We start from the raw sequence: 12,695 nt of genomic DNA, 5'->3' as shown, positions 1-12,695 counted from the left end.
TGGTGGACTGCTGACGAAACTCAACCATGAGGAAAGCCTCATCAGGACTTTTCTGTGATCTTAGGAGCACTTCAGAATTCGGTTTGCCACCTGACAACCTTCAAACTCCACACACATTCTCCTCCTGAACAACAGCACAACTAATAACAAATAGTAGGATTATGTTGGTGCTTCTTTCTCAGACCAGAAAGTTGACTGTAATATATCAGAGACAAAACCCAAAGACCAGTGTTAACACAAGACCATGCTTCTCTGCAAAACTCAACTCAAAAGATGATCTGGGTTACTATCATTGAAAAGATTAACCCCGAAATTTTATTCTTCTGCAATTTTCTCACCACACAAACTATTTGTAACACATGTTCATCTATACCAGAAGTATGATCAACCATCATTTAGGAATGCTAGAAAAGCACATAGGAAGTAAACCCATTTTTTCATAAAACACATTTTTTCATAAAACAAAAACATGACAAATTTTTAACAGAGACTGGTTTGAACCAGAAAACTGAAAAACTGATTAGCTCATGAAGTGTTTTTAAAGCCTCAAGTGCTGCTAAATTTATTGATAATCGCAGCACATGAAGCCAGACAACTTCCATACACAGACTCACTGTTTTCTTGTATTTTGATTACTAAAATAAGATTTCTGCCATTTTGGCACAGAAAGGAAACTTGGCAATATTTAATCACTGGATTTTATGCATCAACTGATACATAATCAAAGATGATTAACCATGCTACTCAAATTTAAAGGAACAGGTTTTTAAGCAGTGTTTTTTGAGACAACCTACTTGTATTTGAAATCACGTGTTACCAAGCATGACCTGTAAGATCAGTACTATATTTACCACAGTGCAGAACAAGGCTTCATACCACCTAGAAACTAACTGATCTGCAAAACCACCTTTAGGTTAGATGCCTGTTTTAAGATCTGTGGATTTCAGCAGCCTATGTCAAGTCCAAAGCTTAATACTGGTATGTTTGTTTTTCTTTATTTATTAAAATAACTGTTATGTCACTATTAAGACTCTGAAACAGCTTTATGCCTGAACAGTAAACAACCAAGGGCAGTGAATGACAATTTACTTTAAATAATTTTTGCACCATTTGACTCTTTTCTTCCACTTCCAACACTTTAGTTTATGCTTACATATATGCAGGAAGTTAGGGATATGCAGAAAAATCATCCCACAGCTGATGGTAAAAAGCACTATGCATTCATTCATTTCTATCTCCCACTGTGTCTAATGCTTTCACAGCTTTTTGTGTTTGGAAGCTAAGGAAAAGAGCTTCCTACTTGGTCACAGAGCACGCGTATTACCTACGCATGAAGAACCTTCACATACACACAGCTCAATCTGTGAGCAGAAGAAATTATCTGGACTTAGGTATGTAGCATGGCTATTGCTCTATAACCTTTGCTATACAAGGGCAACTTCTACTTAATGTCGTTTCATGATTATTGCAAGTGAGGTGGGAAGAAATGCAGTATATGCCGAGCAGGGTAACATAATTCATTTGCTGCCTTCAGATTCTGCATGTATGCAAACAGACCAGCACGTTAATTAACACCACAAGTTAAACACTCCTTGTTTCTTTTAAATGGAGTTAAAAGCAAAGACTGCAAGAAAGCTCTGGGTTTGTAGCCAGGTTATACCTCTCCAGCATCAAATGGGGGCTTTGTTTTACTGGAAAAGTTTTTCAACTTACAGCATCAGAGAAGTAAAGGCATTTTATCCTCAAACTTACTTTTCACCATCAAAGACGTTCATTTTATCATCATTTTGATGAAGAGTGATCTCAGTATTACCACTTGATCACAGAATGGGTTACCTAACCTGAAGCTTTCCTCAGCTATGCATTGAGAAATACTTCAGAAAAGCCATACTTCTGAGCATCAGTAAAACTCCTCACTGGGCATACAAAAGTATCATGAAAAAAGTTCTGACATCAATAATTTGTTTTAAACTCCCCGCTCTTATTTATTCTTAAAATGTGCTCTGCAATTCCCTCCCTTTGGAAACTTCCTGTTTCTATAACAATAAATTCTGCAAACTGGCACATACTGAAATTTCATTTTCATTCAGTCATATTCAAATATTAGAAGCAGCATACCAGAACTGTCACCACTCTTCTCAGGTTCCCACTCTGCACAACAGAGCATTACAGTAACATAAGACCTGGTCACTTGTAGCGGAACTCTCCTTTTTTGCAGATAGTTCAAAAATCATCTTTGCAGTTCTGCATCCTGCAGAAGGTTAGTATTTAGCTGTTAATTACTGCAGCTGTTTCCATCTCTACATGTTGTTTTAAACACCAGAATGTTCCAAAGCTATCTGCAGCAGCAAACTGCAAGCTGATAAGAGAACACCAGGAAAGCATGCGATTAGGTGCCAGCCACATGCCAGCCACACAGAGCTGCTGAGCTCAGCTAGGATTTGTGTCACTTGGTCTGCAGTATCACCACAGGACAGCATGCAAAGCCCTTCTCAGCAGAGCTGGAATAGAAATGGGGATTACAAACAGAACCGGTATTCTTTAAAGAGCAGTCTAAAAAGATAGAAATGTCACGCAAAAGAGAACTTAATCTTAAAACCAAAGATCATCGAGGTTATGAGTTTGGTTGTTTTTATTACAATAATCAAACTAGGCAATACTCAAACTGGATGACTGGCAGTCACAAGAGCTAGTGCGTGATCCCCTGAATTAGACATTCATGAATTAGACAGTTTTTCACCCCCAGGATGCAGAAACAAAGAATTATTCACTAACCCGTATGAACTGACACACACATTGTCACAATGACGTTGGGTAAATAATATAGGATGATACATAAATAATATAGGAGGATAAACAAATGTCAGCAAGTCAAGGAATCTTAATAGAACTTTGCTGTTAAAATATCTGAGCACATCGCTGGCATGACTTGGTGGGGGCAGTGGAGGTAGAAGTTGGGTTTTCTTCTTAGGTTATTTTAGAAAAATTCTATTTTTAGAAAAACAGTGTTTTACTATTCCTACTTAAAGAGTCAGTCTGGGGCACTTCTTACATCAGCTTTGGCTCTTAACTTGGGACCTCTCAAAATTGCTTCATAAGGGCCCTCTGCATGCTCTGAAGGAGTCAGCACGTTACTGTTCAGTTAAAAAATGTAAAATCTCCACCTTTGTGAGGCCTTGTCCTGCTTCACAAAGGCTTCCTTCTTGGGGATGAAAAACATTAGTTTTCTAGTCAGTTCAAGCACGTCTACTAAGCAAGGTATAAAGGCATGAACAGAGCTGACTTCTTCCAGAAGCAGGAAGGTTTCTCAGCCTTAAAATGCTCCTGAGGAGCTCACAAGGCTACTGACCTCCTTGCCTCCCTACAAAGTTGGCAGAAGAGACTCAGGACGAAGTCCCAAGCTTTTGCAAGTGCAGATTTTCCTCCCTCAGAAAAACAAAGAGCAGAAATTATGAGAATTAATGCACTGGATGACAACTCACTGAAAAAGGTGTACCTTTACCTTTTGGAAAAAGAGGTTTCTCCTCTAGCCCCTCTCCCAGTCCTCCAAGAGCCACTGCTTTCAGGGTAATACAATTTTGCCTAGATTTCAAACTGAGAGTGTCTGAGTAAGGTGCAAAGCCCCAGAACTAGAGCTATGAGAAACACTGGCCAAGAAAGTTGACCCTGAAACTCCCAAGATGAGGTACAGAATTTTCTGCGAGCTCTATACACCCCTCATCTCTAATCACTCCTGTAAACAAACGAAAAAACAAAAAAGTACCATTTTATACAAGATGTGGGCAGTAACAAATACATTAGTCTAGAAAAGAAAATGTCCTGTGTAGAAAAATTGTTATCCAGTATGGTTTATGTCAATTTAAAAAACCACAGCACTGAAAAAACTAGTTGTCAAAAAAAGGAACAAGAACTCAGCAGAGGTGTCTGCAATGTTTAAGAACGCTGTTGTTATTTAACATACTACTATCATTTTCTCCAAAGAAGAAAAGAGTGTACTAGTAACAATAATCAAATAGTCGTGTGACCTAAGCAAAACCTGCCTATCCAATTTCTACTACAGAATGTACAGTAATATAAAGTTTATTGAAAACTATTACTTTTTCCCATGTTTGTTGTATCTGGTATTTTAGCATCTTTTGAAGTAAACAATGTCTTGGTGTAAGTTATTGATACGTAAGCACAATTCAACCAAAAAGTTGCTCTTACAGATCCCCATACCCTGACTATGCAATATTTTATATGTCATAGGCATAGAAAGGTCTGCATTGGTATGCCAAAAAAATTACATGGACTTTTTTTTTTTGAAGCAAGAACAGCATGGGTTGTGAGAAAAAAAAAACAAAACAAAAAAAAAACCACAACAAAAAAACCAAACCCACAACAAAACCAAACAAAAATTATAAATACAGAACTTAGACATTAGTTTAATAGCATGTTCTTCCTCACCCCTCTTCAAGGCTGCCTATGTCATGTCAACGGCTTGTTGTGTAATGTTGAAAACACACAGGCTTACACAGTGTCTAAAAAGCCTGTTTCCAATATGTTAAAATAATTTTAAAAAACAATTCACTACATACAGCTAGCTCTGGAGCACTTCAAGCCTGCCGATGACAGGATCACATCAGAAGCCCTGGAAGTCAGCAGCTTGTGTTATTTCAGCCCATAAAATTCCCGGAAGGGAGAAGGGGGAGGAAGGAAAAAAAGAAAAAAGAAAAAAGAACTGCAACAAACACACACACAGAAAAAAGACAGCTGCAACACGAACATAATTTAGCCTCAAGCAGATACAGTGGGAAAGCAAAGCCTGTATGAATAGCTAACTAACTTACCTGTTACACGTGTGCCTCCTGTTTCCAGCAGGAATGTCAGGATACAGCTGCTTTTTGCCCAGTGCCAGAGCAAGCTGCGGTTTTGGTTTTCAGGAGGTGCCGGCCAAACCCTCAGCGATCCAGCGAGCTGAGCGACGCGCTCCCCACGCAGCAGGCACTGCCCCACCTCCGGCACAGCCTGCTGGTGCCCGCACCAGGGAGGCAACCCAAACATGCGGGTTAGGGCCCAACAGCACTGCCAAAGCATGATGTGGAGGTGTATGTGGGAGCTCTGCCTGCTGCACCACGGCGTCTCTTCGCCAACCCATGTCCTGTTTCTTGAGATCGCTTCCGGAGGTGGCTTCACAGGGTTCCCTCACCAGACACAGCCGTCACTGAGCTGATGGCACAGAGCGGCGTAGAGCAAAAGAGGGGACAAAATGCTTGCCAGGATGGCGCAACTCTGGGACAGAGCTACTTTTAGCTTTCAAAAAGCAGTATTCATCTTCCACCTTTTGAGTTAGTAGCACTGGTGCTGAGAGAATGAACCTACTGATTCCCTTTAACACTCTCATTTTTATTACAAGTTTATGGGATATCTCCTCCCTAAATCTGGACTGATTATCCAGACCTTCTGAGTACATGAACATTATTAATCGAAAGAAACTGAGATGGCTGGACCAGTTAAGGCCGCTGAAACTTGACTGATTAGGACTACTTTTAAGCACAACAAATCCAAGTAATTTATATTAATTTAGAACTTTAAAGGTGCTTCTTCAAATATCAATCGTGACCTGCTCTTGAATTTTTAAAATTTTTTTTGGCTACAGAATCAAATTCTCAGTACTTGTAGTACAGGTATTTTGTATGGACTTTTTTCAACAGAAAGCCCCCACACCATTAACAAAAACTTCAACCTTTTTTTCATAATAACCTTTTGCCATCCTTTATTTCAAGGGAACAAGAAACAAAAGCCAGCCCTAAAAGGGAAGCAAAAAGGGGAAAACACCCGAAGATATGACACAGACTGATGAAGAAAATATCCCATTTTCAGTTAAGTACAGAAATTTTTTGGTGAAACGATCATATTATTTTGATCATTGCACAGCTTTACAAGTTGCAGCTTTTGCCCTGGTCTCCAGGTCAGAGGCTTCTTTTACAGCCCTACTCTTCAAATACAGAGATGACTGTGGGCGACAGACACCATGTCCCATAATGTTACACAAATCCCACTCTTCCACACAGGAGGCAGCTTCTGTACTCCTACAGCTTCCAATTTTCAATGTTTTGGTCTATTTTTAGCAAGCTGCTGCTACCAAGAAAAGCAGCACTGTTCTCTACACGGACACAGTTCTTGTGATTTTCACATGCAGGCCTAGGTGCTGGCAACAGCTCTAATGGCAACAGCCCTATGATATGCCACACTTGCTGCAAAACACCTATAAACTGAGGATCTGTGCACCATGACACATGTCTACTCTAAGGAGAGCATGCAAAGGAAGTTCTCAGATAGCTCATTTATATATTTTTCTGAATAATCTCAAAATTGAGAGGCAGTCTTTCCAACCTTCACAGTATGACTGGCAACAGAGGAGTAAGTTTACACATTTCTGTGGACATTCCAAATCAGTACTGTAACTTCAGACGCCTTCTATTCAAAAATGCCTGCCTTCCCAATAAAGTGTCTGTGCAAAGCCCACAAAATAAAAATTTAGTGTCAGTTAAGTAAGGTAAGTAGCAGGAAAAAAAACAACCAACCTAGCCAACTGACAGTAGAAATCACTTTTCATGATAATACAGATAAAAGTTGTGACAGAATTTCCAGTCTGCTGCAGAAATAGCAGGACCTTCACTTAAAGGTATTCAGTAGTTGCTTTTTTTTTCCTTGCTGTTTTCCAGACTGTTGCACAAGAAAGTAGATTGAATCCCCCTTTAAAACAATGTTAATTTGGATGCCAGCTCAAAGTAACTAACCTTAGACTTTTTAAATCATTAGGATAAAGAAGCTTCCTCTGAAAATATTCAAGATCAGTCAAGTCTGAAATAAAAATACTTCTAACTGAATTTTCACTGTTGTTGAATTCTTCTAGCACTGCTTCAATAAATTGTCCATGAAAGTAGTATGGACAAATATTCTCACTTCACTAAGCTATAGCAGCCAGGAACAACAAAAAAAAGTAAAATTACTCATTAGGAACTTATTAAGAGCGATGGAAAAAATCTGCTACATAAAAAGCAGCAAAACGTCATTTGATATCAATAGAATTACCATATAAGAACACAAAGATCTAAGCAAGATCATGAATCCAGCTGTATTCAAATCATTATTGCCTTCTATTAATAGCCATGACTGAATACTGAGCTAGAAATTGGCTTTCCTGTGGGCTACAGAACTGGCAAAAACAATTTAAAAGGCTGTAAAACAAAACACAGACAGAGCACTGGTATAGTACCTTCTGTAAAGGAAGGAGGTTCAGTTTTTCACCTTCACTGCTGCTAGCTGATAATGGTAGTGATGACCTCTTGGTTTGTGTGCCTTGGCAGTTAACGTATACATGGAAGAGGCTGCTCATAAGCAACTAGTAAATATTCCTGATGATCATAACCTTACTTGAAAACAGCTTTTTACTCCATTTATCCAACACGGTTCCACTACAAGGCATGTGCTTACTGAAAACACCCTGGTACAAAATAACAGTCAAATAGGACTTCATGTCAAAAAGGAAAGTAAGGCTTGTGATAGACAGAAGGAGGTCAGAACATATGTTTCAGTTAAAGATCTTAAAATTACTTATTTAAAATCATCTAGAAATTGGGCACATCAAGGTTGTGGATTAAATTACTGGGTGCCCTTAACACAACAAACACAAAAGCCGTACAGATATAAAAGAGACAAGAGAAGCAGCAGTTATTCCTTATACTACACAGACACATATGCAGTCAAGCAAAATTCCTGTAAGAAGACAATGATCAGAAACAGTGAGTAAATACTGGCTGCAATGCCAGGAACTTAACAGTGAAACAATAAAGAGCACAGGGATAACATTAAGACAGAAAGAATGGCAGTTCAGATAGACATTGCATCAAAAATGAAGCCAGACAGGTAAGTGCTTACTCTTAGGAGCAGTCCACACTATAGGATACCATCACAGGAAAATAAAACTACCCACATACTAGCCAGGCATTAAGCAATGGCAAGCATTCATCACACACAGGTTCCCGTATCTTAAACTCAGAAACACAGGCGGCCCATGCAGAACACAAGCCATCACTCAGAAAGCAATAATAACTGAAGGAAAAAATACTTAGGCCGTAATACAGAGGCAGCAAAAGCCCCTCTGGCTATTCAGTTCGAAGTAATTTCACCACAGGGTAAGAGTAGGTTAAAAAAAATGAACAGCTCTAGCTGAAGCAACTTAACTGCCCCACACCACCCACCTCTCCAAATCAGCTGATACACAGAGATTATACTCAAGACAGTCCCATCCTGTATAGCTCTCATGGCAACTACATACAGACAACTACATCCAGTGTAACTATCAGGAGTGAAGCCCTGACAAACTGCTATAAATAGGAAGAAAAGCAACAAAAGTGTTGGGCTGTCTTGAGTGATAAATAAAAGCACTGAAAGGCACAACAAGATTTACACCTTTGTGTCCTCCTTTGTTGAGCAGAAAGGAAAACTAATTACATAGCACAGAGATATCTTTAGAAGTATTATTTTACAAAAGTACTGATTAAGGTAATAAAAAATCCCATTCAAAAGAGAAACTATTCCTGCTGATAGGATCTTTCAAATGATGGACTAGATGCGGGATGCAGTGGCAGATTCAATTGACTCCATACTGTACTTTGGTTCAGGCTGACTAAGAAGCAACTGGTCTCATGTCCTGGGGTGAACTGGTAAGCTGGAAAGCCCCTGGCTCACATTCAAGGGAGTGAAGGTGTCTTGTAAAATATTTCTGAAGGTGGTTTCAAAATCCAAAAGTGCCAGATAACCAAAGTACAGAACAAGATATGAGAGCTAAAATGAAGACATCTGTCTTGTCTGTGCTGCAGACTCACTACTTCACTCTATAAATACTGCCATCAGGATGGACCCAAGGTGAACTCTCCCTGAACTACAGCTGGACTGCAAACCAGGTGACTCTCCCCTTGAGCCTTTCAAGGTTTGAGATTCCTTACCTAAGACTAAGAGATCCTTCCTTGCCCAAGGTGGAGAGATTCCTTACCTGTGACAGGTTCTCGATAAGTGACTGATAGCATGCTGAATCAATGCTGTGAAACATTACTAATACATATAGTTACTCAATATTATTACAAACATTGTACGGGTAATTCCACTAGACGTAAACCATTGTTCAAATCTGAGAACTAAGATTGGACCCAGCTGAAATTAGGCTCAAAAATAATTTTACAAAACAAGGGGGTCCACTCTGAACCTTGTGACTCGCCAGGAGGCCCTTCTTTACTTTTTGCATCTCTGGTCTCTGTGTGAATCACTCTAACTCAATTCTAACTCAATCTTCCTGTGTATGTTTCTTCCATGCAGCAATTAATGAGGTGAACCTTGCCATCAAACTTACTTAACACTGTCAAACCATTGTTAACCTTTGTTAAACTCCATCAAACTTCTTGAACTGCCAAATTACTATTTTACTTCAAAACATGTTGCTGCTTCTCTTGAGTGAGGTGCATTCCACTCATCCATGACAAATATGCACCTAACAGTGATTACCAATTACAGCCATCAGTTCACATCTGGCCACCATCAGAAAGTGCATTTTCAACATCCTATTTCTGTACTATGCAAGACCTGAGCACTCTTAATGTGATACCTGCTTCTCTTCAGGAACTATCAGCTGCACTCAGCAAGATGCAAGTGATCTTTACAACGCCGGTTACGCTAACTTCCTAAAGGACTGAACTACTGCAGGAACTATGAAAGCAAAGACAGTTATCAGTGCTTCGATCTCATCAGCTCCCACTGAGTAAACAGAATCCAAACATATAAATAATACATAAGGGTGAAAAAAGGACCATAGCCCCTGAAGTCAAATGAATTTTACCACTGATAGCAATGGGATCGGGATTTTTTAAAATAACTGGGACACTTACAAAGAACATGTGAAACGGGATAATGTTATCAAGTCCATTTCCTCAAGAAGTCAATGCTGGTATAGCCATATGCTTCAGTTAATACTTATGTTATAGTAATGAATAGCTTCATTTGCTAGCGTGGTTACTCTGTATAAATAACGTGTGCCTTACTAACCACTATTCCTATAACACTATTGAAGAACTCGAAGACTGATAAAAGGGGAGAACCTTGCCTCAGAGGGTGCCAGCAGCCAGTTAATTACTACAAAGACACCAAGTCAGCAGAACAAGACTGAAGCTAAGGGAAAGGTAAAGGCAGCAGGGGGAGCTCGTGACCACCAATTAAAGAGTTTCCCACACCACCCCACCCCTATCTGCAAGCAGCCTGTGTGCTAATCTACATGGCAAGTGAGGCTAATTTGAATGTAACTAACCAATAAGTGTGAATTTAGGCGAGTGTTGCTAGTCATGTACAAGATAAATACACTACAATTCTTCTGCGTGGCTTGTTAGCTTTGTGTATTTGCCACCTAGCACCCACCTCTGCACAGACATGCATGAAACAAGTATCTCAAGCTCTGTGTGTAAAATTGGCTTACTGCATGCCAGGTATTGGACCCTGCTTGTGGGACAACACTGGCATTCTGCTGACTTGTGCTCCTCTTTCATTTCAATTCACTACAATTTCTAGCAAGACATGAAGAGCATCACTATAGTTGACCAGCTCGCAGGTACGTGATTAGAGAAGGCCAGCTTGTTAGTTAACTGGATATTTATTTCGACAAAACATGAATATCCATAGTGAAGAACAGGACAGAATTTGAAAAACAGAGGATGTTACAGACATCTGGTGGAACACAGCCTTGGGAGGAGGGATAGACAGCGTAAATATATCAAGCTGGGACACAACAAGATAAGCTCAAGGAGAACCAAATGGTTAGTAAGACTAAACAGAAAATTGCTGGAACTATGTGTGAGCTATCCTAAATATCACACTAAAAGATTGACCCTCGAGCAAAGAGAGACTCCTGCTAACAAAGCCCCCTCCCCACAGCCCATGTTCTGTGGAAAGAAAGGATGCTGCACCTTTCAGTGGAGATGAGGCTTGCAAGAACCAAGGAGAGTTAAGGGTGACCAAGTGTCACTGTGAGCAGTTGTTCAAAGCGCACAAAGTGTTTTACCGTGTGGGGAGAGGTGTACTAGCTGCCTGGGTTCAGCGCCCAGCACCCATCTCTGCACAGACACACGATAACCCAGATCGTGACTCGCTGTGTGAATTGGCACTGTGCACAGGGTAAGAAGCTCCAGAGACCATTTCCTTAAGGATTCAGTACCTTAACAGCAGAAGGTCCTCCTCCACTTGTCTGTGTTTTGGGGGCTTGGCTGAGATTAGCACTTGCTGGTTTCTTCTACAAAATAAAAGAATGACATAATAAATATTAGAAATGTTGAAGAAAAAGGAACGCCAAGTAAAACTGAAACACCACCCCCGCCCCCCCCAAAAAGGTACACTAAAACAATGCCCATTAGAACATTTTATGCAAGGCAAGTCATACAAAACCATATTCTCCTAACTAACTTTAATTCATGCAGACTCACTTCAGACAGTTTTGCCCAGCCCAGCCTGAGTTCTCTTGTATTGTTTTATGGACGATATATAAATCTATGCTATTTCCTGTGGCAGAGTGACTCTTTTAGTTAACAATTAAAGCAACAGTAACCATATATATGTTTATATACTTTAATATATACTTTATATGAAAAAGTATCAATGATGATATTATACTTTAATGAAAAAGTATGAATGAAAGTAAGATGGGTAAACTACTGCTGTACAGACCTAACCTGCGTGACAAACATTAACAACTCAGGCAGGGAAATAAAGATACAAAGCAAAGGGCAAATTGATGGCTCTTCTAGTTAATAAATTTTCTTGCAACTGAAACAAAACTATGACATCCTCATTGAACCCCAAGTCTTCAACCAATGCAATGTTTCCACCAACTGTTAAGTACCACTAAGTGCTGCTGCAAAAACTGATTGCTGAAATTGCATCTTAATGAAGATGGAGAAAATAAGCCATTAGTAATGAACACAGCAAAAAACACCAGTTTTTGGAGGCAGCAGATGGTTAAGACCTATTCATTTTCTCTGATAAGTGGAAACTCAAGGTTAACAGCACAACTAAAACATCCACACTTTAATTACTCTCTACAAGCAGGGAAGTCTGCAGAATGACCAGAGATTCAATCATCAAACTTGCATGCAAACTCAGAAGCACCAGTTTTCAATTGATGGGGTACTAGGTACTGTAACAGACTGGGAGACTTAAGACACCTCTGTCATAAAGGTAATTCCATCTCCTCTTTCTTATTTAGCTCCAAGATCAGGAGAGTATCTCGAATAAACAAAGCTGCAGGTTCAACTTTCAGCCTCCCGTCAGAGCTTGGGGCAGTGGGCCACCCTCTGCGGCCATTTACATGTGATTAACATCACAAAAATGTGGCCCACCGGTACAAACTGACACTAAATCGGGTATTTACATCTAGAATTTCACACTCGGTATTGGCCACACGGGAAACAATGACATCCAAGAAGGATGTCACAGTATGTTGCAAACCCGAAGTGTAACAGTGATTTTTCCTGTTAAAGGGATATTGGGAGTGTGGCCACCTCCAGCAGGCACTCCAGCCCAGGACCCTCCTGCATGGCTGTACAGACCTGTCGCGCTGCTGCAGCCCAGCTCAGCACCCAGGGACCCGGGGTCTCTGCCCAGGCTGAGGGATG

At 40.1% G+C, this 12,695-nt stretch overlaps 1 protein-coding gene across 8 annotated transcripts in view; it reads right to left on the bottom strand.

Moving 5' to 3' along the window:
* CAST (calpastatin) overlaps window positions 1–12,695 on the bottom strand; it is a 64,157-nt gene that overhangs the window by 38,189 nt on the left and 13,273 nt on the right. For 6 of the 8 annotated variants that reach the window (XM_055790785.1, XM_055790784.1, XM_055790787.1 and 3 more), the window contains one exon: window positions 11,243–11,317. In XM_055790785.1, coding sequence (XP_055646760.1) covers window positions 11,243–11,317 — 75 coding nt within the window. Of the gene's footprint in view, window positions 1–4,829; window positions 5,131–11,242; window positions 11,318–12,695 lie in introns of those variants that run through there. The other 2 variants (XM_013303661.3, XM_055790789.1) reach the window with 1 other exon arrangement.

The sequence above is a fragment of the Falco peregrinus genome, chromosome Z (genome assembly GCF_023634155.1).
Source record: "Falco peregrinus isolate bFalPer1 chromosome Z, bFalPer1.pri, whole genome shotgun sequence".
In the NCBI taxonomy this organism is placed as follows: Eukaryota; Metazoa; Chordata; class Aves; order Falconiformes; family Falconidae; genus Falco; species Falco peregrinus.
The sequence above is the reverse complement of the archived record's forward strand: the minus strand, read 5'-3'. Positions and strand labels throughout refer to the sequence as shown.